Source organism: Ursus arctos, unplaced genomic scaffold (assembly GCF_023065955.2).
Source record: "Ursus arctos isolate Adak ecotype North America unplaced genomic scaffold, UrsArc2.0 scaffold_20, whole genome shotgun sequence".
NCBI lineage: Eukaryota > Metazoa > Chordata > Mammalia > Carnivora > Ursidae > Ursus > Ursus arctos.
In genome coordinates this window covers 28201725-28228311 of record NW_026622875.1, presented here as the reverse complement: position 1 = coordinate 28228311, position 26587 = coordinate 28201725, and the positions used below count along the sequence as shown (strand labels likewise).

Here is a 26587-nt window from a genome sequence, read left to right as displayed (position 1 = left end):
ATATTAAAAATTAGTAGCTAACATAGTCCTCTCTTGTACTGCTTTCATGAAGAAGTAGCTAATGCAGGAATTGTGCTCTTGTTGAGTACATCAGAAGATGTGCATAAAGCACCATAAAACATATATTTAAGAGCATTAGAGACTTAGAGGTGCCAAATTTCTAGAAAAGGGAGGGGATAACAGAGAGATGAGATGACATTTACAAACACATTTCCTCAGGGGAGTTTGCCACTTCTAGCACAAAGCAAGAGGTTTCTGGATTTGCCTGAGCAGAGGGCCACTGCTGGCAGAATTTATGGCAGTCTCGGGGCTGAAGAAACAGAAATAGAGGCAAGCTCCCAATGAGAAGGTTGGTGCAGAAAGCTAAGTCTGACAAATGACCAGTTTTCCCCTTAAGATATTTGGCACAAGTTGAAGCTCCATGGAATGGGAGGCAAAGAAGACAATCCCACACCTTAGAGTGGGCCCAAAGAATACACTAGGTTGCTTGTTTCCTATTGCTGATTGTTCCCCATTGCCACAAATTTAATGGCTTTAAACAACATATGTTTATTATCTTACAGTTCTGTAGGTCAGAAGTCTAAAGTGAGTCTTGCTGGACTAAACCCAAGGCATCAACAGGGCTGTGCTTCTTTCTGAAGGCTTGACAGAAGAATCAATTTTCTTGCTTTTTCCAGTAGCAAAGCTGCTTACATTTCTTGGCTCATGGCTCCATCCCCTTCCATCTTCAAAGCCAGTGATAGTAGAGACTCTTTTACATCACATCACTCAGACACTAACTCTTCCCTTCCCTCTTCCACATTTAAAGGACCCTGTGATTACTTTGTCTCACCCAGCTAGATAATCAAGGATAATCACTTTCTCCTGAAGTTGCCTGATTAGCAATTTTAATTCTATCTACAATTTAATCTTCCCTTGCCATGTAACATAACATATTCACAGTTTATGGGGTTAGTACATGAATATCTTTGTGGGGGCATTTTTATGCCTACTGTACCAGGTTTTCAAGTGGAAGGCGTGGAAACCTACCAAAACTACAATCTTGTCTTGATTCAGCCCAACTGCGATTGGTTGAAAGTCATCAGTCCCCATTCTGTCTTCTTAGCAGTATAAAGGAGTGAACACGCTTTGGAAATGATGGTATATCATCTGGAGCCTCTAAAAAAACTTATAAACATGTCCAGTTCTTCCAACAAATATTAAATGGCATGCCAAGAGAACTAGATGTCCAGAAACTAACAGAAAAGCAACCAACCATATAAATACATCTACAAATAACCCAGATATTGTAGTTAGCAGACAGACACAGACCTTTAAAAACTATGATCAAAAAAGCCAAGATAATAGAGAAAAATGTGATGACAACAGAGGAAAAGATGGTGAAAATATTGGAAAAGATTGAGAATTTCATTGGAGAACTGGAATCTATGAAGAAGAAATCAAGTGGAAATTCTAGAAGTGAAAGAGGCAGGCAGTTATCCACTATAGATGCAAGAAAAGATGTCCTCGTGCTTTCTGTCTAATTGGAGCAGCCAAGATTGCATGGCAGAACACAGAAATCACAAAATACAGAAAGAAAATTTTTACAACTTGGAAACAGCCTTGTAAATGGCAAAAAGACTCTTTTACTCCAAAAAACAATCTATGTGATTTTACATGAAAAGGCAATAATTGATGGCAATTTCTCAATAAATTGTTCTAACAGTACAATAGATGCACAAGAAGAGAGGATCAGTAAACTGGAAGGCAGGTCAGTATAAAATACCCAACCAAAGCGCAGTGAGAAAAAAGATTGGAAATACAGAGAAAAAGCATGATACATGTGCACAGTTTTAAGACATTACTACATATACAATTATAGAAGTATAAAAGTAGAATCAACAGAGAACAGACGGGAGGAATATTTAAACAAACAATGAGAATTTTCCAAAAATGATGAAAAATAGCCCACAGCTAGGGTAAAATCATAATTAGGCATACCATAGTCAAACCAAAGAGCATAAAGAAGATAAGGAGTCTATTTTAAAAGCAGCCAGAGAAGAAAGACATGTTACCTTCAAAGGAACAACAGTTGACTTCAGTTGACTTCTCAACAGAAATTATGGGTAAAAGAAAACAGTAAAGTGACATTATTAAATATGTGGAAGAAAACAACAGAGTGAAACATACTCAGTGGGAAAAATAGTCCTACAAAACTGTTAGTTAAAAACATTTAAAACTCTGAGAAAATTCTTTGCCAGAAGATTTGTACTAAGGGAAAGAAACTATTTAGACAATAAAAATGATCCCAAATGGAAAGATAAAAATTGAGGATGGAGTAAAGAGCAATGAAGAGAGTAAATATGTGGTTAAATATAAATAAATATTGACTTAATATTTATAAATATTGACATTGATTTTATGACATTTGAAATGATAAATGTAATTAAAAAGTATGTAACAATAATACAATAGACAAAGGGAGTGAATGAACTTAAATGTTATAAAGTTCTTACCATTAGCAAGGAAGTTATGGAAGTGATAATGTTCCTTTACACTATAATAAGTGTTGTAAAATATTGGGTACTCACAAAAGAATAGGAAAAGAATATGTAACTAACAAGTGAATAGAGAGGAAATGATGGAGTAATTTAAAAAATTGACTATTCTAGGGGCACCTGGGTGGCTCAGTAGGTTAAGCGTCTGCTTTCGGCTCAGGTCATGATCTCAGAGTCCTGGAATCTAGCCCCAAGTCAGGCTCCCTGCTCAGTGGGGAGTCTGCTTCTCCTTCTCCCCTGCCCCAGAGATCCCCACCCCCACTCCAGCTCCTGCTCTGTCTCTCTCAAATAAATAAGATCTTTAAAAAAATTGATTAAAAAAAGAAGAGAAAGGAGAGAAAAGGGAACATAAAGCAGGTTAGCCAAATAGAAAACAAATAGTAAGGTGGTAGATAACACCCAAATATATTAGTAATTACATTAAATGCCAACAAATCATATATGCCAATTACTAAGATTGTCAGACGGAATTTTAAAAAATATTTGCTGTTTATAGAAGACACACTTTAAATATAAGGACACAGCACTGAACACAAAAGGATTAAAATATATACCATGCATACAATAGCCCAAAGAAAGCTAGTGTAACTATACCAATATTAGACAAGACTTTTAGGCAGAAACATTACTAGCTATAAAAAAAGAGGCTTTTCATAAGGATCATAGTTATAGAGGGACTTACCCACCAGGAAGATATCATAATCCCAAATAGGTATGCACTCAAATATATAGTTTTTTAAAATATATAAAGCAAAAGTTAAGAGAATTAAAAGAACCAGTTGACAAATCCATAATCATATTAGGGAACTTTAACACACCTTTCTCTGGTGCTCATAGAAAAATCAGGTAAAAAAATCAAAGAGGAAACAGCAACACAATATTCATATATATAGATACATACACATATGTATGTATTTTATTTATATGTAATATACATTATATGTAAATTAATGTTTATATGTTATATATAATAAATATATTTTTATTTTTATATTTATAATAAATTTTTAAATTTGTATTTATATATTTATAATATATTTATATTCATAAATAAAGTTTATATTTTATATAAATTATATATATATTTGTATATTTATATATGTATATAATATATTTATATATGTATATAATATAATTTATATATGTATAGAAATATACATGTATATTATTTATATTTATATATAATATTTATATATATTTCATATATATCATTTTATATAAATTTATAATTTATAAATAAATTATAAATATATTTATAAATAAAATACTTTACCCAACAACTATAGAATACTCATTATTTTTTTTTCAAAGATTTTATTTATTTATTTGACAGAGAGACAGCCAGTGAGAGAGGGAACACAAGCAGGGGGAGTGGGAGAGGAAGAAGCAGGCTCCCAGCGGAGGAGCCTGATGCGGGGCTCGATCCCAGAACGCTGGGATCACGCCCTGAGCCGAAGGCAGACGCTTAACGACTGAGCCACCCAGGCGCCCCAGAATACTCATTATTTTAAAATGCACACTAGACAGCAAAAAGTAACTGTATGCTGGGCCACCAAACAATCTTCAACACTTTGGAAAAAGACAACTCATTCAGAGCATGTTATCTTACCATAATGGAACTACACTAGACATAAACAGCAAAAGATAGCTTGGAAATGACAAACACTGGAAATCGAGCAATACACGTCTAAATAAATTATAAGTCAAGTAAGAAACCACAATGAAAATTAGAATATATATTGAATTAGAATATATATTTAAAAATATTTTGGATAATCATAAAGATATATCAAGAAAAAAACTGCTTATAGGGAAATTTATAGCCTTCAGTGCATGTATTAGAGTGGAATAGAGCCTGAAAATCAATGATTTTAACTTCCTTTTATAAAAACTAGAAAAAGAACAAAACCAAAAGAAAGTCAAAAGAATGGAAGTTAATGAAATAATAAATGAATTTACAATGGAGAAAATCAATATAGCCAAAAGTTGGCTCTTTATGAAGATTAATAAAATAGATAAAACCCTGGCAGTAAGAATCAAGCAAAAGGAGAAAACATGTATTACCAATACCAGCAATGAAAAAGAGGATTGTAGTAAAAATCCCCCCACATTAAAAATGTGTAAGAGCTTTCAGGTTGGTGAATGCATCCATGTATTGGGAAGGTGTTGCACTCCAGTTCCTCAAGGAGAGAAGTTCCTGTGCTTGAAACCCTTCCAGACCTCACCTATGAGCTCTTCATCTGGCTGTTTATCTGTACCCTTTATAATATTTTTTTGTAATAAACTGGTAAACATAATAAGATAATACTGAGAAAAACTTTACATCAGTAAGTTTGAAATTTAGATGAAATGGACACATTTTTTGAAAAACAAAATTACCAGTACTTGAAAAAACTTGAAGAACCAGAAAATCTGAACATTTTTCTAGCCATTAAAGACATTTAATCTGGAATTGAGAATCTTTCCACTAATAAAACTCTAGACATGAGTGGCTTCACTGGTGGACTGTTCCAAAGATTTAAGAAGAATATAACATACTCTTACATAACATATTCCAAAGAATAATAAAAGTGACATTTCCCAATATATTTTATAAGCTAACATAACCTTAAAACCAAACACATGGGGATATTAAAATAAGGGTAAAATTGAAGAATAGTTTCTCTCATGAAAAAAGATGAGATAGATGCAAAATATCCTGAAGAAAATGTTGGAAAGTCAAGTACAGCTGTATATGAAAAGCATTATACATAACAACCAAGTGGGCATTATTCCGGGAATGTAATAACGGATTAACATTTAAAAGTCAGTTAGAGTAGTTCACCACATCAACACAAAAAGGAGAAATCATATGATTAACTCCATAGGTACAAAAAAAAAGTTGATAAAAATTCAGCATTCATTCATGATTTAAAGAAAAAAAAATAGGCAAACCGGGAAGGAAGGAAGCTTCCTTAATCAGATAAATAGTATTTAAAATGAAACAAAGCACCAGCAAACATTTTACCCAATGGTGAATTATTGAAAACTTTCCTCCTCTATCACTACTTCTCTGTAGTGATGTACTGGAAGTTCTAGTCAGTGCAGTAAATCAAGAAAAAGAAATAAAATTATAAGAATTGAAAAAGAAGAAACAAAAACATTATTTACAAAGGCACAAGGATTTACACAGAAAATCCAAAAGAACTTATCGTTAACAACATAATTTATTAAGGTCATTGGATTCAAGGTCGATATACAAAAACCAATTGTTTTTTCGTATACCAGCAACAAGCAAATGGGAAATGAACTAAAATCATGACCCTATTTTTAATAGCACCAAAACCCAGTTGCTTTCTAGGAACAAATCTAGTCAGGATGTTCAAGGACTCTAAACTGAACACTACAAAATATTATCAAGAGAAGAGCTAGTAAAGAAGGCTTAAATAATTGCAGGGATATGCCATATTCATGAATTCCAAGGGTTAATATTGTGGAGCTATCAAATCCCTCCAAAATCTATATTTTTGTATAGTTCCAATCAAGTATCTGCAGGTATTTTTTTTCTGGAAATCGACATGTCAATTCTAAAATTTACATGGGACTGCAAAAGCCAAAACAGTAACAACAAACAAATCCAAGTCCATCTTGAAGAAGAAAAAAACCAAGGACTTACGTTATGAGATATCGAGACTTACAATAAAGCTGTAGAAATTGAGACAGTGAGGTATAAATGGAAGGATTGCTATACGGAACAGAACAGAATGGAGAGTCCTGAAACACATATACAATTGCCTGATTTTTAACAAAGTTTATACTAAAGTACAGTGAAGAAAGAATCATCTTTCCAGTAATGGTGCTGGGTCCATTGGACATATGCATGGGAGAAAAAATGAATATGGGCTCCTATCTCACACCATTCAGAAACATCAATTCCAAAAAAATCTAGGCCACGTGGCTTAGCTTTGTCTTCTATGACATTATGCTAGCTCACCAAGTTATTCAGTTTATAACTATAGTTATACAGCACAAATTAAAGGGCTTATAAATCATTTGTTAAATTCAAGGAGACCTCAGTGCCTGGGTGGCTCAGTTGGTTAAGCATCTGCCTTTGGCTCAGGTCATGATCCCAGGGCCCTGGGATCAAGTCCTGCATCCAGTGCCTTGCTCATTGGGGAGCCTCCTTCTCCCTTTGCCTGCAGCTCCCTCTGCTTGTGTTCTCTCTCCCCTACAAATAAATAAAATCTTTTAAAAAAATAAACAAAATTTGAGGAGACCTAATGAGTGAATATTTTGGGAGGAAAAAGTCACACTAAGAGAAGTAGTCTGCTTCTTTTAACCTAATTTCTCTTTAACCTGACTGGAAAATAAATGTCTATTTATTTTTAAAAAATCATTTCCAGGTGGATTCTAGATCTAAATGTGAGGGTAAAATCTATGAAGCTTTCAGAAGGAAACAACGTTTTCTTGAACTTGGTACAGGCAATATTTAAAATTTCTGTTTACCAAAAGACACCATTAAAACAATGATAGGTAAGCCACAAAATGGGAGAAAGTATTTGAAATACATCCAACAAAGTTCTCATAGCTATAATATATTTAAAAAACTCCTACAACTCAATAAAAATGTAAGCAAACAATCCAATAGAAAAATGGGCACATCACAGAAAAGGTTACCTAATTTGCCAATAAACATGAAACAGTATTCAGCTTTATTATTTCAGGGCAATTAATAGTAAAACTATAATGAACTTGATCAATAGTAAAACTATAATGACTCCAGAATAGCTAACATTTAAATAAGATTTAAATTTATAAATTTACACTTCATCCCAAACTGAGTATTAACAAGGATACAGGGCAACTGGAATTTTCATACACTGTTGGACGTAGAAAGAGAGTGGAAATTGTACAACCACGTTAAAAAACTGGCAGTTATTAAAGCAGAATACAGGTGTACCCTGTAATCCAGCAATTGCACCCTGCTTTTATATCAACAGAAATGCATACACATGTTCACCAACAGACATATACAAGATTTTTTACAGCAGTATTACTTCATAATAGCCTTAAATTGAAAAAAAAATTTCCATCAATACTCAATGATATGTTCACCATTGGAATACCACAGAGCAATGAGAATTATAATAAAGCCATGCCTCATTTTATTGCACTTTGCTTTATAGTGTTTCACAGAGACTTTGTGTCATATTTTGCAAACGGAAGGTTTGTGGTAACCTCACGTCAAACAAGTCAGCAGATGCCATTTTTTTTCCAACAACATTTGCTTGCAATGTGTCTCTGTATCTCGTTTGGTAATTCCCACAATATTTCAAACTTGTTCATTATTATCATATTTATGAAAGTCGTCTGGGATCAGCGATTATGACTCACTGAAGCGCAGATGACAGAGAGCATTTTTTTAGCAATTAAGTATTTTTAATTAAAGTATGTACATTTTGATAGACATGGTGCCATTGCATGCTTCATAGACTACAGAATACTGTGAACATAACTTTTATATGCTCTGGGAAACCAAAAATTCACTTGAATCTCTTCACCGTGATGCTTATTGCAGTGGTATGGAGCCAAACCTGCAATATGTCTGCCTCAGAATGTATGTGAAACAGCAGAGTCGATGCTCACAACTCTTATGTTCAGAGAAGCTAGACAGTAAACAGTGCTTACTGTATGATTCCATTTCTATAAAACACCAAAGCAGGTGCAGCTCATCAATAGTGTTCAAAGTCAGAATAACAATTACCTTTGGTCATTGGTGACTATAAGGCAGAGGAGGGAAAGGTTTGTAGGGTACTGGTAATACGCTCGCTCTCCATCTGAATCCTGGCCACATGGGCTGTACTCATGTTGTGCCAATCAATAGGCTGCTCACTTATGATTTGTACACTATCTATGTGTAGGTTTAATCTCAATAAAAGTGTAGGTTTAATCAAATCATAAGTGTACAAATCATAAGTGAGGTTTAATCTCAATAAAAGTGTAGGTTTAGTCTCAATAAAAGGTTTTCATTAAAACTATTTAAATTCCTTTTCCTCTAGCTTAGACAAAAGAAGGGACTCCTATTCTCATTTTCAGAAATTCTGAAGCTCCAAGGACTCCTTGGCTCCAAGTAGAAGTAGCTGGAATCTGTCTTGGAATCTCTGCCCTCTAGTGTCTTCAGCATGGGGTGGATGAAGCAGGGAGCTTTCAGGTTTTGTATGTCGTCATCACAGCAGGTCCAGAGTAAGGGTTTCCCTCTTATCTCTGGGACAAATCCCATGCCAGGGACATCCTGATGAGCGTCTCACCAAAGTGAGAACTTGTTCATTGTTTTCTTTGGGATGCTCTTCAGCTGGGATCACTGGTCTAGAGATTGCTTTAATCTCTGACCAGAAAAATGTAGCTATTTCCAGCTCAAGAGCAGATGGGCTGTGGTCAGCAGGGACACTGACTACCTCTCTGCAAAGCGTAGACCCTGTGTAACTGAGGCTCATATGCTTTTCTCAGTGGGCTCCAGCTGGTCTTTGCTCCGAAGCCCAGAGGGTCACCAGATGTGAGAGGTCCTTTCCCCACTCCACCCTGTCCCTAGTCATCCAGCACATAGAGAGGGACAGTGTACGTGCCTTAAATTGAAAACTCGGTTGGCTAGAGGCAGTGTGAAGGGGAGAGGAATGAGGACAATCTCCCATCAGGTTGTCAAAGGATGGTGATGTCTGTAAGGTACAGAAGGAAGAGGATAAGCTGTTTGAGGTGCGTGTGTGCGTGTGCACGTGCACCCATGTGCATGTGTTCTACAGAAAGACAAGAGCCCGGGTTTGTATATCATGGTCTCATGCCCTTGACCTTGTGAATTCTGTGATTTACAATCTCTTCTAACTCCTTCAGGACTGTCTCTGGCCTCAGTGGAAGGCAGGGTTAGTCTCTGCCAGAGGGAAGAATTTGTCACAATCTTCATTAGGGCTGAAACAAACAACAATATTTACTTAGCAAAGATTCATCCTTTGCACACAAGCGGAGGATGCAGAATAAAGAGTTATGATGGGTTAAAATAATATAGCACAGTCTTACGTTCTTAAGCCCCAATTACGTGGATGCTTTATTAGACGAGCCTTGGTGTGTAGTTTGAATAATCGTATTGCCAGTCCCCAAACTTAAGTCAACGAAAGTGTACTTAAAATGTATTTAGTGCAAGAGACTTGAGCCAATACTTTATACAAGACGGCGCCCAAATAGCCAATATGCATATAAAATGACGCTCAACCTCATTAGTCATCAAAGAAACTCAAAATTACGGTGCAAAACCAGTAACACTCCCACCAAAACAGTCAAAATATGGAGCAACCAAACTCTCACACTCTTAAGTTGGGTGTATAAACTGGGTCAACCACTTTGGAAAACCGTTTGGTAGTACGCATTAGACATACTTCTACTTTATGACCAACCGATTACTCTTCCCAGGAAATACCTTGCTGAAATGCATACCTACATGTACTAAATGCATGTGCTAGAATGTTCATAGCAGCACTCATTGGCTCTTTATAAGAGCCCAAAGTAGAAACTGTCACCAACAGGAAAGATAAATAAAGTATGGAATGATATGCAACACTGAGAACACATGAAAGACAGGGATACACAACAACATAGAGGAATCTTACAAATACAACCTTGAGTGAAAAAAGAGACACACAAAATTGTATATATTGTATGATTCCATCTCTATAATGTTAAAAAATCAGAATTTGTCTATGTTGTTAGGAGTCGAGATAATAGGTATCTTTGTGGGGGAGATGGGAAGCAACTGGAAGAAGGCACCAGGGGGCCATTCCGGCTCTGTTAATGTTCTGTTCCGTGATGTGGGTGCTGGTTATACGGCTGTGTTCACCTGGTGATAATTCATCAAGCTGTACACCTAAGTGTACATGTGTGAAGTTTTAAGTATATTTAATACACTTCAACAAAAGTCATTAAAACTTCACCTAATTTTTCCCCACGTGGAGCTCACAGACTTCAGGAGGACTGGGCTGCAGGCTGCAGGACCAAGCAGAAGCAGCCCTCTGGGATTCAGCGTTTCACCTGACCTTAGTCTTCTGCAAAGGGTTGAGGGAACCGTGTCTTTTGGACGCGGGCGAGACGGGGGGGGGGGGGGGGGGGGGGGTGCTTCTGGGAGGGACCTGGAATGCGCAGCGGAGATGCTTTCAGAGAAGAGTCTGAGGATCCCTAAAAATTGTGTTCAAAACGTTGTGTGTAGGTGTGCACATGCTTTCCTGGGGAAGAGTCCCTAGGTTTCATCCTGTGGACTGCCTCCCATTCCTCTGGAGTCTGTGTTTGCCAAACACCGAAGAGCTGCTTGGGTAGATGAAGGCCCAGGGGTTAGGGAACTCTCCTGGGAGCCGGGCGGATCACTTGCCTCCAGCCTGTTTCTCTCCGTGAGAAGGGCGTCAGTCCAGCGGACTCCGAGGTTGCTTCCGCTCGCACCTCGGGCGGGCTGACCGCTAGCCCGCTCGCAGCTCCGGAAGCTGGGCCGACCCGCTGGCCGCAGGTCGGCGGGACAGTGGCTCGCAGCTTGCCGCCCTCCAACCCTGTGGCCCCAGGGAGGGGTTGGGGGTGTGGCAAGGGTGATCTGCCCAAAAGGCTAACCTTTCGGAGGAGGCGGATCCGCCCCCCACGCCACCCCCGCAACACCCACCCGGGCAAGTAAAGCCTGCCTAGGCGCGGGGAGCCGCGAGTCGGTGTCGCGTACCCGCAGAGGACGATGAGGCTCGGCATCTGCGCCCTGCTATGTGCAGGGACCCTGGGTGAGTGCGCACGGGGAGCCGGGCGGGGGTCTTGCTCTCCAAGACCCAGACTGGGCGCCAGCCCAGGGTCAGTCGTAGAGGGGCTCTGCACAGCCTGGGTCTAAGGGGTCCAGAAGCAGCCCAGAGCCTGGTGGTCCCAAAGTGCTTCTGCCGTGGTGCATGCAGGCATCTGACAAACGTTCGTAGCCTAGGGCAGGGGGCCAAATCCAGCTTGCGGCCTGATGTTGTACACCTGGATGAGCTAAGGTTTTCACGTCTTTAAATGATTGAAAACAGATAAGAAACAACGATAGTTTTGACACATGAAAAATTAGAGGAATTTAAAATTTCAGTGTCTCTAAACAAAATTTTGTTGGAACACAATCATGCTCGTTCAGATAAGTAGTCTGTGGTTGCTTTCCAGCTTCAAGGACAGAATTTAGTAATTGCTACAGAGACCTTATAGCCCACAAAGCCTAAAATACTTACCCACTTGCCCATTACTGAAAAGATTTATGACACCTGGCCTGGGAGCTGTTGATCCCGTTCACAGCCAAGGAAACGGGATCAGAGGAGAGAAGGGGTTTTCCCCAGGGCTCATGGCTCTGTGTTATCATTAAGTGGGAGAGGGGCTCAATGTCAGGTATGCTTGACCTGTCAGGTATCTAACCAGAAGGGTTTTTCCTGCTTTGAACTCTACAACATCACCCATCCTTATCACACAACAAGGAGGTAGAGAAGTGTATGGGAAAAGCAATCATTGTACAGTAGGATCCACCTGCCACTCAGTTCTGTGTGACTCTGGGCCATCCCTAGACCTCTCTGAACTGGTTTCCTCATTAGTTCAGTAGGAATTGCTTTTTCACAATCAACACTGCAAAAGTGGAATGAGGTAATGTACCCAAGGACAGAGCTCTAGGCCCAGGTGAGTATTACTGGTAAAAATCCCTTCCTGTGTTGGACAGAGGGAGCCCAGGGCTCTGGGCCTATCTTGACTATAAGGAAGGTAGGTAATGGTACACCATTAATGAGCTCATACATGTGACCCCCCCTCCCCCAATGGCTCAACAACTGTTGGTTCTTTCTAGCCCTGGTTCTGCCTGGCCTCAGGCTGTCTTAAGTAACTTCTGGAGCAGTAAGGTGTCTTACTTGAGGAGAGGGCTAACCTGGGGATAGCAGAGGGAGGACAAGGCAGGAAAGGCAAGGAGGGCCATGGCGGGCCCTCCTTGGCCTACTACTGCCACATGGAGCCACACAGCGAGCTCTGCTGGGGCTGGGGAAGGCTGGAAAGGTAGTGTACAGCCATGTTCCACCTACAGCCACCAAGAAATCCAGAGTGAAGCCCCCTGGTTGCTCCCCAATTCCTCCTGGATAGGACGTGTGTTGTTTTTTCTTCCTCTGTCTCCTCTCCTGGCAATGTCGGGCGCTGACTGAAAGCTCATTTCCCAACCGGCTCTATATTTACAAACCAGAGGCAAGAGCTGCCTACACCCGCCCCCCACAGTCCTTCCCATTGGGCACTAGATATGGATCAGGCTGGAGTCTAGGATGTGCTTTCTTCAAAGCTCAGTGTTCTCTTCTGACAAAAGCTCTTCTGATGGCAAATGCAGAAAGGCAACCAAAATAGTTTAAAATTAAAAATATCAGAAGAGGGGGGGTTGTTATTAGAAGACCTTGCAAGAGCCAAGAATCAAAGGTTCAGAACAGCCTGTATGTCCACTTTGGCTTCCACCTCCTACCTCAGCCTCTCTGGAGCTTAAGCGATTTCTCCACAGTGAGCATGTGGCCACCAGCAGCTATTCCCTCCCAGGATCAATCCGAAATATCCACAGTGGGCTCTGATTGTCCTTTCTTGAAATTGTCACATGACTGGCATGGAGTGTTATTGAATTGACCTAGGCTAGCTGGCTTGCCATCTCTCTTTCTCTTTCTTTTTAAAAATAATTTTTACTGAAGTATAATTTACATATAATAAAATGCACTCAGTTTAAGTATACACGTAATGAATTTTGGCAACTACGCCTACCCATGTAACTACCACCACAATCAAGGTATAGAACATTTCTATCACTCTTAAACCGTCCTCTTCCTCGTCATTCCCACTCTCGGCCATTATAGGTAAGTTTTGCCATTTCACATAAATGGAATCGTCCAGTGCATAGTCTGTTGTATCCGGCTTCACTCAGCACAATTGTTTAGCAATTCATCCACATTGTTGCCTGTATCAAAGTTCATTTCTTTTTGTTGATTAGTCATATTTCATTGTATGGCTTTACCACAGTTTGTTTACCTCTTCACTTGTCGATGGACTTTTAACTTGTCTCCAGTTTGGGGATATTATGAATAAGGCTGCTTATGAACATTAGTGTACAAGTCTTTGGGGAGACACAGGTTTTCATTTCTTTCAGGCGAATTTCTAGGAGTAAAATTTCTGGGTCATATTTAACTAGTTAAGAAAATGCCAAACTTTTTTGAGTAGTTGCACCATTTTACATTCTTGCCAGCAATGTAGGAGAATTTCAGTTCCTCTGCAGCCCACCAGCACTTGGTGTTGTCAGTCTTTTCACATTAACCATTTCTGTTGTGGTATGTCACTGCGGTTTTACTTTGCATTTTGTTGGTGAACAATATGTTGAGCATCTTTCTATGTTCTTACTGGCCGCGGGTATATCTTCTTTTATGAATTATATGTTCAAATCTTGTTCCGTTTTTAAATTTGGCTTCTTGACTTATTATTGAGTTAAAAAGCCCTTTACATATCTTTATATATGCTGGATACAAGTCCTTGATTACATAGATGTATTCTAATTATTTTATCCAAGTTTGTGGCTTAGCTTCTTTTCATTTTCTTAATATCTTATGAAGAGCAAATGTTTTGCAGTTTGACCAAGTTCACTTATCAAATTTTTATGTTTTGGTTATTATGTTCTGTGTCCTCTCTAAGAATATAATTGGCTAACCTAAAGTCGCAATATTTTCCTTTGTTTAGAAGTTTTATAGCTTTAGTTTTTAGCTTATAGTTTTATAGCTCTGTTTTGGTCTATGATACATTTATAGTTTTTTTGTATGGTTGAAGTAAAGGTTGAGATTCATTTTTCTCACATGAATATCCAGTTATTCCAGGACTTGTTTTTGAAAAAGATATTCTTTCTCCACTGAATTAGCTTAGCAGCTTTGTTAAAAATCTACTGACTCTATAAATGCGGGTTACTTTCTAGACTCTCTCTTCTGTTCTATTAAGCTGTATGTTTCTTCCTGTGCCAATATCACACTCTCTTGATTATGGTAGCTTTATAATAAGTCTAGAAATCAGGTAGAATAAGCCGTCCAACTCTATGGCACTACTTCAGGGTTGGTTTGGCCATTTAGATACTTTATGTATGCATATACATTTTTAAATTGGCTTATCAATTCTATAGGAAGCAAACTGAGTCTTGAAATATTGTTGAGATTGCATTTAATTTATAGATCATTTCGAGAAGTGTTAACCTAAAAAAAACGCTGTCAGTTACTTTACCAGCAAAAATGGATCTTTTTGGGAATAGCAGAAAATCATATTTCAGGGCATGTAAGCTATAGCACAACCATAGGCAAGACTAGAGAACAAGAGACAGTAAATGTTTTTTTTTTTTTTAAGAGAGAATGAGAGAAAGGGGGGAGTTGGGAGGGGCTATTATAAACAAAAAGTCCATTAGAGTGAACTGGGAATTTTACGTGAAGTGGTTTTCATTGGCTGAGTTGTGACAGTCTCTCATTGACTGGGCCTTTGCCTGGCAAAGAGGAAATCTCTTCCTCCTGCTGAGGAAGTAAAGAATAGGCTTCTTCCTGTTAGCAATGCAGGGTGCATCTCTTTCTGTTGGGGTTTGCAATTGACAATGAGTGGTAGGGTGTGAGAGCTCCCACTTCTGGCCTTCCTGCTTTTTTTTTTTTTAATATATTTATTTTGTTATATTAGTTACCATACAGTACATCCCCAGTTCTTGATGCAATGTTCCATGATTCATTACTTGCATATAACACCCAGTACACCATGCAATATGTGCCCTCCTTAATACCCATCACTGGCCTATCCCAATCCCCCACCCCCTCCCCTCTGAAGCCCTCAGTTTGTTTCCCAGAGTCCACAGTCTCTCATGGTTCATTCCCCCTTCTCTTTACCCCCCCTTCATTCTTCCCTTCCTTCTCCTACTGATCTTCCTATTTTTTATGTTCCATAAATGAGTGAAACCACATGATAATTGTCTTTCTCTGCTTGACTTATTTCACTTAGCATAATCTCCTCCAGCCTCATCCATGTTGCTGCAAATGTTGGGTAATCGTTCTTTCTGATGGCTGAGTAATATTCCATTGTATATATGGACCACATCTTCTTAATCCAGTCATCTATTGAAGGGCATCTTGGCTCCTTCCACAATTTAGCTATTGTGGACAATGCTGCTATGAACATTGAGGTGCATCTGGCCCTTCTCTTCACTACATCTGTATCTTTGGGGTAAATACCCAGTAGTGCAATGGCTGGATCATAGGGTAGCTCAATTTTTAACTTTTTAAGGGACCCCCACACTGTTTTCCAAAGTGGCTGTACCAACTTACATTCCCACCAACTAAGTAAGAGGGATCCCCTTTCTCCACATCCTCTCCAACATTTGTTGTTTCCTGCCATGTCAATTTTTGCCATTCTAACTGGTGTAAGGTGGTATCTCAAGGTGGTTTTGATTTGAATTTCCCTGATGGCTAATGATTTTGAACATTTTTTCATGTGTCTGTTAGCCATTTCTGTGTCTTCATTGGAAAAGTGTCTGTTATATCTTCTGCCCATTTTTTGATTTGATTGTTTGTTTCTTGTGTATTGAGTTTGAGAAGTTCTTTGTAGATCTTGGATACAAGTCTTTTATCTGTAGTGTCATTTGCAAATATCTTCTCCCATTCTGTGGGCTGCCTCTTAATTTTCTTGACTGTTTCCTTGGCTGTGCAGAAGCTTTTGATCTTGATGAAGTCCCACAAGTTCATTTTTTCTTTTGTTTCTCTTGCCTTTGGAGATGTGTCATGAAAAAGTTGCTGTGGCCGATGTCAAAGAGGTTGCAGCCTATGTTCTCCTCTAGGATTTTGATGGATTCCTGTCTCACATCGAGGTCTTTCATCCATTTGGAGTTTATCTCTGTGTATGGTGTGAGAGAGTGGTCAAGTTTCATTCTTTTGCATGTAGCTGTCCAATTTTCCCAGCACCATTTATTGAAGACACTTGTCTTTTTTCCACTGGATGGTTTTTCCTGCTTTGTCAAAGATTAGTTGCCCAAAGAGCCAAGGGTCCATTTCTGGGTTCTCTATTCTGTTCCATTGGTCTATGTGTCTGTTTTTGTGCCAGTACCCTGCTGTCTTTGTGATCACAGCTTTGTAGTATAGCTTGAAGTCCGGCAATGTGATGTCCCCAGCTTTGTTTTTCCTTTTCAACAATTCCTTGGAGATTCGGGGTCTTTTCTGGTTCCACACAAATTTAAGGGCTGTTTGTTCCAGTTCTTTGAAAAATGTCATTGGTATTTTGATCGGGATGGCATTGAAAGTGTAGATTACTCTGGGTAGCATAGACATTTTAACTATGTTTATTCTTCTGATCCATGAGCATGGAATATTTTTCCATCTTTTTGTGTCTTCTTCAAAGTCTTTCAAGAGTGATTTGTAGTTTCTAGAATATAGAAAATTTATGTCTCTGGTTAATTCCGAGATAATGTATGATTTTTGGTGCTATTGTAAATGGAATGGATTCCCTAATTTCTCTTTCTTCAGTCTCATTGTTCATGTATAGAAATGCAACTGATTTCTGAGCATTGATTTTGTATCCCGCCACATTACTGAATTGTTCTACAAGTTCTAGGAGTTTGGAGGTGGAGTCTTTTGGGTTTTCTATGTAGAGTAGCTTGTCATCTGCGAAGAGAGACAGTTTGACTTCTTCTTTGCCGATTTGGATACCTTTTATCCCTTTTTGTTGTCTGATTGCTGTTGCAAGGACTTCTAGTACTGTGTTGAATAATAATGGTGAGAGTGGGCATCCTTGTCGTGTTCCTGATCTTAAGGGAAAGGCTTTCAGCTTTTCCCCATTGAGAATGATATTTGCTGTAGGCTTTTCATAGATGGTTTTTATGAAACTGAGGAATGTACCCTCTCTCCCTACACTCTGAAGGGTTTTAATCAGGAAAGGATGCTGTATTTTGTCAAATGCTTTTTCTGCATCAATTGAGAGGGTCATATGGTTCTTGACTCTTTTCTTGTTGATATGATCTATCACACTGATCGATTTGCAAATGTTGAACCACCCTTGCATCCTAGGGATGAATCCCACTTGGTCATGATGGATAATCCTTTTAATGTACAGTTGAATCCTATTAGCTAGGATCTTGTTGAGAATTTTGGCGTCCATATTCATCAGGGAAATCGGTCTGTAATTCTCCTTTTTGATGGGGTCTTTGCCTGCACAAAGATAAACTCCAAATGGATGAAAGACCTCGATGTGAGACAGGAATCCATCAAAATCCTAGAGGAGAACATAGGCTGCAACCTCTTTGACATCGGCCACAGCAACTTTTTCATGACACATCCCCAAAGGCAAGAGAAACAAAAGAAAAAATGAACTTGTGGGACTTCATCAAGATCAAAAGCTTCTGCACAGCCAAGGAAACAGTCAAGAAAATTAAGAGGCAGCCCACAGAATGGGAGAAGATATTTGCAAATGACACTACAGATAAAAGACTTGTATCCAAGATCTACAAAGAACTTCTCAAACTCAATACACAAGAAACAAACAATCAAATCAAAAAATGGGCAGAAGATATAACAGACACTTTTCCAATGAAGACACAGAAATGGCTAACAGACACATGAAAAAATGTTCAAAATCATTAGCCATCAGGGAAATTCAAATCAAAACCACCTTGAGATACCACCTTACACCAGTTAGAATGGCAAAAATTGACATGGCAGGAAACAACAAATGTTGGAGAGGATGTGGAGAAAGGGGATCCCTCTTACTTAGTTGGTGGGAATGTAAGTTGGTACAGCCACTTTGGAAAACAGTGTGGGGGTCCCTTAAAAAGTTAAAAATTGAGCTACCCTATGATCCAGCCATTGCACTACTGGGTATTTACCCCAAAGATACAGATGTAGTGAAGAGAAGGGCCAGATGCACCTCAATGTTCATAGCAGCATTGTCCACAATAGCTAAATTGTGGAAGGAGCCAAGATGCCCTTCAATAGATGACTGGATTAAGAAGATGTGGTCCATATATACAATGGAATATTACTCAGCCATCAGAAAGAATGATTACCCAATATTTGCAGCAACATAGACGGGACTGGAGGAGATTATTTATCATATGGTTTCACTCATTTATGGAACATAAAAAATAGGAAGATCAGTAGGAGAAGGAAGGGAAGAATGAAGGGGGGGTAAAGAGAAGGGGGAATGAACCATGAGAGACTGTGGACTTTGGGAAACAAACTGAGGGCTTCAGAGGGGAGGGGGGTGGGGGATTTGGACAGGCTGGTGATGGGTATTAAGGGGGGCACATGTTGCATGGTGTACTGGGTGTTATATGCAAGTAATGAATCATGGAACATTGCATCAAGAACTGGGGATGTACTGTATGGTGACTAATGTAACAAAATAAAAATTATTTTTTTAAAAGATTTTATTTTTATTTATTCAACAGAGATAGAGACAGCCAGTGAGAGAGGGAACACAAGCAGGGGGAGTGGGAGAGGAAGAAGCAGGCTCACAACGGAGGAGCCTGATGTGGGGCTCGATCCCAGAACGCCGGGATCACGCCCTGAGCCGAAGGCAGACACTTAACCGCTGTGCCACCCAGGCGCCCCCAAAATAAAAATTATTTAAAAAATAAAATAAATATAGGGGTGCATGTATCCTTTTGAATTAGTGTTCTTGTATTGTTTGGGTAGATACCCAGTAGTGTGATTGCTGGATTGTAGGATAGTTCTATTTTTAATTTTTTCGGGAAACTCCATACTGTTTTCCACAGTGACTGCAGCAGTTTGCATTCCCACCAACAGTGCACAAGTGTCCCTTTTACTTCACATCCCTGCCAATAACTGTTGTTTCTTGTGTTGTTAATTTTAGCCATTCTGACATGTGTGAAGTGATATCTCTTTGTAGTTTTGATTTGCATTTCTCTGCTGATGAGTGATGTTGAGCATCTTTTCATGTGTTTATTGGCCATCTGGATGTCTTCTTTGGAGAAATGTCTGTTCATGTCTTCTGCCCTTTTTTAAATTGAATTATTTGGTTTTGGGGTGTAGAGTTGTATAAGTTCGTTATATATTTTGGATACTAACACTTTATCAGATATGTCATTTGCAAATATTTTCTCCCATTCTGTAGGTTACCTTTTAGTCTTGTTGATTGTTTCCTTTTCTGTGCAGAAGCTCTTTATTTTGATGTAGTCTCAGTAGTTATTTTTGCTTTTGTTTCCCTTGCCTCAGAAGACATATCTAGAAAGATGTTGCTATGGTTGATGTCAAAGTAGTTACTGCTTGTGTTCTCTTCTAGGATTTTTATGGTTTCAGGTCTCACGTTTAGGTCTTTAATCCATTTTGAATTTATGTTTGTGTTTGGTGAAAGAAAGTGGTCCAGTTCATTCTTCTGTATGTAGCTGTTCAGTTTTCCCAAACCCATGTGTTGAAGAGACTGTTTTTTGTCTTTTCCGAAGATTAATTAACCATACAATTATGGGTTTATTTCTAGGCTTTCTATTCTGTTCCATTGATCTATGTGTCTATTTTTGTACCAATACTATACTATTTTGATTACCGCAACTTTGTAATATAGTTTGAAGTCCAGAGTTGTGATACCTCCAGCTCTGCTTTTCTTTCTCAAGATTGCTTTGGCTAGTGGCTCTTGTGGTTTCGTACAAATTTTAGGATTGTTTGTTCTAGTTCTGTGAAAAATGCTTTTGGTAATTTGATAGGGATTGCATTAAATGTGTAGATTACTTCAGGCAGTGCAGACATTTTAACAATATTTGTTCTTCCAGTCTGTGAGCATGGAATGTCTTTCCGTTTCTTTGCGTCATCTTCAATTTCTCTCATCAGTGTTTTATAGTTTTCAGAGTACAGGGCTTTCACCTCTTTAGTCAGGTCTATCCTTAGGTATCTTATTATTTTGGGTGCAATTGTAAATAGAATTGTCTTTTAATTTCTCTTTCTGCTGCTTCATTATTGGTGTATAGAAATGGAACAGATTTCTGTACATTGATTTATATACTGTGACTTTACTCAATTTGTTTATCAGTTCTAACAGTTTTTTGGTGGAAGCTTTAGGGTTTTCTATATGTAGTATCATGCCATCTGCAAATAGTGAAAGTTTACTTCCTCCTTACCAATTTGGATTCCTTTTATTTCTTTTTGTTGTCTGATTATTGTGGCTAGGACTTCCAGTACTATGTTGAATAAAAGTTTTGAGAGTGGACATCCTGGTCTTGTTTCGTGACCTTAGTGGAAAAGTTGTTTTTCCCTATTAGGGATGATGTTAGCTGTGGGTTTTTCATAAATGGCCTTTATTATATTGAGGCATATTCCCTCTAAACCTACTTTATTGATTTTTTTTAAAGATTCTTATTTATTTATTTTTCGGAGAGAGAGAGAGAGAGAACACAAGCAGGGGGGAGCAGCCGGCAGAGGGGGAGGCAGGCTCCCCGCTGAGCAAGGAGCCCAATGTGGGACTTGATCCCAGGACCCTGGGATCATGACCTGAGCCAAAGGCAGACACTTAACCGACTGAGCCACCCAGGTGTCCTGTTGAGGGTTTTTTTGTTTTTGTTTTTGATTTTTTAATCATGAATGGATGTTGTATCTTGTCAAATCCTTTTTCTGCATCTATTGAAATGATCACATAGTTTTTATCCTTTCTCTTGTTGATGCGATGTATCATCTCATGTAGATTGATTTGCAAATATTGAACCACCTTTGAAACCCAGGAATAAATCCCACTTGATCGTGGTGAATTATTTTTTAAAATGTATTGTTGAATTCATTTTGCTAGTATTTTATTGAGAACTTCTGCATCTATGTTCATTAGGAATACTGGGCTGCAGTTCTCTTTTTTTTGTCTGTGGTGTCTATCTGGTTTTGGTATCAGGGTAATCCTGGCCTCATAGAATGACTTTGGAAGCTTTCCTTCCTTTTCTATTTTTCTATTTTCTATTTTTCAGAATAGTTTCAGAAGAATAGGTAGTATCTCTTTTTTAATTATTTGGTAGAAGTCACCTGTGAAGCCAGCTGGTCCTGGACTTTTTGGGAGTTTTTTGATCTGGATTCAATTTCTTTGGTGGTTATCAATCTGTTCAAATTTTCTATTTCCTCCTGTTTCAGCTTGGTAGTTATGTTTCTAGGAATTTATCCATTTCTTCTAGGCTGTCCAATTTGTTGATGTATAGTTTTTCATAATATTCTCTTATGATTGTTTATATTTCTGTGGCGTTCATTGTTATTTTTCTCTCTCATCTGTGATTTTATTTGTTTGAGTCCTTTCTCTTTTTTTCAAAAGTCTGGCTTTATGATTTTTAAAATATTTTTCCAAAGAACGAGCTCCTGATTTCATTAATCTGTTCTATTGTTTTGTTTTGTTTTTAGTTTCTATATGATTTATTTCTGCTCTAATCTTTGTTATTTCCTTCCTTCCGCTGGTTTTTGGTTCTGTTTGTTGTTCTCTTTCTAGCTCCTTTAGGTGTAAGGTTAGGTTGTTTTTTTGAGATTTTTTTTCTTTCTTGCGGTAGGCCTGTATAGCAATATATCCACTTCCCTCTCATAACCATCTCTGCTGCATCCCAGAGGTTTTGGACTGTTGTGTTTCCATTTCCATTTGTTTCCATGTATTTTTTGACTTCTTCTTTTGTTTCCTGGTTGACCCATTCATGGTTTAGTAGTATGTTGTTTAACCTTATGTATTTGTGGTCTTTTCAGATTTTTTCTTGTGGTTGATTTCTAGTTTCATAGCATTGTGGTCAGAAAAGGCACATGGTATGACTTCAATCTGCTTGAATTTGTTAAATTTTGTTTTGTTTTGCTTTGTTTTTTATGGGCTAATATGTGATCTCTTCTGGAGAATGTTCCATATGCACTTGAAAAGAATGGGTATTCTTCTGTTTTAGGTTGGAATGTTCTGAATATATCTGTTAAGTCCATCTGGTTTAGTGTGTCCTTCAAACCACTGTTTACTTGTTGATGTTCTGTTTAGATAATCTGTCCATCAATGTAGTGGGGTGTTAAAGTCCCCTACTATCATTGTATTACCTATTCATTCCTTTATGTTTTTATTAACAGTTCTATGTATCTGGGTGCTTCTGTGTTGGGTACATAAATATTTCTAATTGTTATATCCTCTTTTGGATTGTCCCCATTATTATTATATAGTCCTTTTTGTCTCTTGTTACAGCTTTGTTTTAAAGTCTGTTTTGTCCCATATAAGTATTGCTACTCTGGCTTTATTTTGCCCATTGTCCACTATTTTAAAACTTTTTTTTTCATATGTTTTTTTCCACATTTTTTTTTAGTTGTTTAAGGTACTAGGGCAAGTCCCATATCAGTTACTCTTTCAGAGGCAGAAGGAGAAGTCCATTCTGCGTACGGTTTTTTGTTTTGTTTTGTATTTTTATTTTTTGCTTTTGTTTAGTTCTGTGTTTTAATCCTGTGTTTCTGACTAGACTTCCACTTTTCCCCTTACAATACAAATTCATTCACCTTGTTTTATACTCTCATTTAAAAGAGATATTAGAGGGGCGCGTGGGTAGCGCAGTCGTTAAAGCGTCTGCCTTCCGCTCAGGGCGTGATCCCGGCGTGCCGGGATCGAGTCCCACATCGGGCTCCTCCGCTATGAGCCTGCTTCTTCCTCTCCCACTCCCCCTGCTGTGTTCCCTCTCTCGTTGGCTGTCTCTCTGTCACATAAATATAAATAAAATCTTTAAAAAAAAAAAGAGATATTAGAAGTGCAGAAATTAGTTTTAATCATTTGAACATAAGCACTGTGGTGACTGAAAATATAGACTTTCAAAAAGGCTTTCCCCAAAAGTGCATGCCTTTGAAAAAAAACCTGTAGTTGGATACAGTAGCTCTTTGTATAATTTAACCTGCTTACAAAGCTGTTTTCATCTATAGAGTTGTATTGTTTCTACTGTTACCAGTTATTTCTAAGCACAATTTTTTTTTATTATGATGTTAGTCACCATACAGTACCTCCTTAGTTTTTGATGTAGTGTTCCATGATTCATTGTTTGTGTATAACACCCAGTGCTCCATGCAATACATGCCCTCCTTAATACCCATCACCTGGCTAGCCCACCCCCCCACTCCCTCCCCTCTGAAACCTTCAGTTTGTTTCCCAGAGTCCGTAGTCTCTCGTGTTCATTCCCGGCTTTAAGCACAAATGTTTTCGCAATCAATATTAGCAAGCAGAGTAAACATGCTTTGAAAGGCTCAAAATACAAATGTAAGCTAATACTCCAAACGTTTTTATTCTGCACAAGGGCACATGGCCTCTAGTGTTCCATTCCCTAGCTTGCTCTCCCTTCCCTGGGCTGCTACTATGGAAGGCTTTTTCAGATAGGGTTGAGGGGTTCCATTTGTCATTCTGTCTTTCGTATGGGATTCTGCCTAAGGTAATTTGGCATCTCCTGTCCCATTTCTTTTGATATTTCCTACTTACAGTTAAAACGCAGTATAGATTTTGGAGTCAGACAGACTGGAGTAGTTCAAATATACTGGACTTCATCAAAAACAAGGAGCTGCTACTATTGTAACTTTCATCCTCTAGATTTTATTTAAAATAATTTTTGGCTCAAATACTACAGATTTGTAAAGAGCATTTTACCTTTATAATATTCTCTACACTTATTACCATAGCTTAAAATGCCAGTGAAATAAACATGCACTGATTTTAATGCCCCAGCAATTAGTGCCATGTAAGGTTAGAGTATCCAATGTCAAAAGAAAGACTAAATCAGTAGGCTCAAGATGTCTTCCCATAGGTTTCTTTTATCTTTTTTTTTTCCTGAGGTGACATTCACTAACATCAAATCAATTATTTAAAAGTGTATGATTCAATGGCATTTAGTATATTCATGATGTTGTGTGACCACCATCTCTGTCTAGTTCCAAAAGTTTCATCACCCCAAAAGAAGATCCTGTACCCATTAAGCAGTCAGTACCCGTTCCCTTCTCCCCTAGCCCCTAGCAACCACCAATTTGTTTTCTGTCCCTATAGATTTACCTATTCTAGGTATTTCATATACGTGGAATCATATAATGTGTAGCCTTTTATATCTGGTTTCTTTCATTTAGCATATTATTTTTGAGGTTCATCAATGTGTAGCATATCGCAATACTTCATTCTTTTTAAGGCAGTATAATGTTTCATGGTTTGGATATACCATATTTTGTTTATCCATTTATCCATTGATGTACATTTGGGTTGTTTCTGACTTTTTTGACCATTGTGAATAGTGCTGCTATGAATATTCGTGTATGTGTATTTGAGTACACGTTTCCAATTCTTTGGGATATATACTGAGGTGTGGGGTTTCTGGGTCATGGTAATTCTGTGTTTGACTTTTGGGGGATGCTTTTGGCTTTTTTCTCCAAGGGGAAAGGCACAATCAAAGAAATGGGAGCTAAGAATTCGTGTAAGCCATGCAGTCAACCCAATTTTTGTCTCTCCCATTCAGCCAACCCTTTACCTTTCTCCTCTTCTACCAGCAGAGAAAGATGAGTGCTGTGGGTCCCTTACACCTTTGGCCTCTGTCCCATAGGGCTGTGTCTGGCTGTCCCTGGGAAAACTGTGAGGTGGTGCACCATCTCAGATCATGAGGCCAGTAAGTGCTCCAGTTTCAGTGACAATATGAGAAGAGTCCTTCCAGCGGATGGTCCTCACGTCACCTGTGTGAAAAGAACGTCTCACCTTGAATGTATCAAGGCCATCATGGTAAGCTGCAGCTGCCTACAGGAGAGTCAAAGAAAATCCATCCTTCCTTTTTCTGTGCTTGTTACTGTTTATTGCTTCAGAGCAACTTTCTTCCCACAGGAGCTAGACCATGCTTTAGAGGAGAAAGAAATAAGCTGAAGTCCTGAAAGTACAGGGACTGTGTGTAGAAAAAAATAGAGGTGTTCAACATACATTAATAGTAAAAACAATAATAGTAATTAAACAACTAATTAAGAAGGATTCAATGAAAACGCCTGCGGTAAAGCAAAGCCAGAATTGCACTGGGAATCCATAAAGAGTCAGAAATAAATAAGCTGTAGTTTCACCTTTATCACTTAACATTGTTTTTGGAATTTCCCAGTAATGCAATAAGATACAAAATGGATATGAGATAGAAAGAAACAAATAAAATATCAATATTTTCAGATGATTACAAACCTGGAATGTACAGTAGGATCAAGAAAAATATTACTATAATTATTTATTAATGAATAAATTAGTTGGGCAAAGATAAACATATTCACGATGTCATTGTCCTATATCAACAGCCATTAATTGGGGGAAAAGTAGCCCAAAATTGGGACTCATTCATTTAAAACAATATGCTGTAATTCTATTACAATATATTTCTACTATAATATAATAGAAAAATGTTTCAGAAAAAAAAACATAGGAGGGATCTGCAAGATTGTTATAATACAAAAGCCTAGGACAAATGAACAATATTTATTAATGAATTAAAACATATTTCATATTCCTAAATGGGAAGACTAAATATCATGTACTTGTATATTTTCCCAAAGAATAAGTTAAATAGAATTTTCAAAATTTCAAAATGTATTTCAAAATACAGTCTTTTTAAAAAAATCAATTGAATAATTACAAAATCCTAAGAAAAAGCACATGGATGAGAATATAAATAATTTTATGAAAAAGAAAATAAGCAAGGGAGTGGCTGAGACCTACCTGAAACTATAAAATATTAAAATAGCAGTGTTACAGAGACCAGGTCCTGGTGTAGATGTAAGAGACCTGGAAGAGAACAAAATTTACACATATTTGCATCTTTCTTTTTTTTTTTAAAGATTTTATTTATTTATTTGGCAGAGAGACAGCGAGCCAGATAGGGAACACAAGCAGGGGGAGTAGGAAAGGAAGAAGCAGGCTTCCAGCGGAGGAGCCTGATGTGGGGCTCAATCCCATAACGCGGGGATCACGCCCTGAGCCGAAGGCAGACGCTTAACGACTGTGCTACCCAGGCGCCCCTGCATCTTTCTTTACATACATTCATCCATCTACTTGTCTATGTGATAGGA

At 38.2% G+C, this 26587-nt stretch overlaps 1 protein-coding gene across 4 annotated transcripts in view; it reads left to right on the top strand.

Annotated features, from left to right (window-relative positions):
- The window catches only part of LOC113253950 (inhibitor of carbonic anhydrase), a 61091-nt gene that overhangs the window by 5908 nt on the left and 28596 nt on the right, over positions 1–26587 (top strand). For 2 of the 4 annotated variants that reach the window (XM_057316031.1, XM_057316030.1), the window contains exon 2: positions 25099–25271. In XM_057316031.1, the coding sequence (XP_057172014.1) occupies positions 25188–25271 (84 nt within the window). In that variant the 5' untranslated portion in view covers positions 25099–25187. Of the gene's footprint in view, positions 1–10851; positions 11312–25098; positions 25272–26587 lie in introns of those variants that run through there. The other 2 variants (XM_026497050.4, XM_026497051.4) reach the window with 2 other exon arrangements.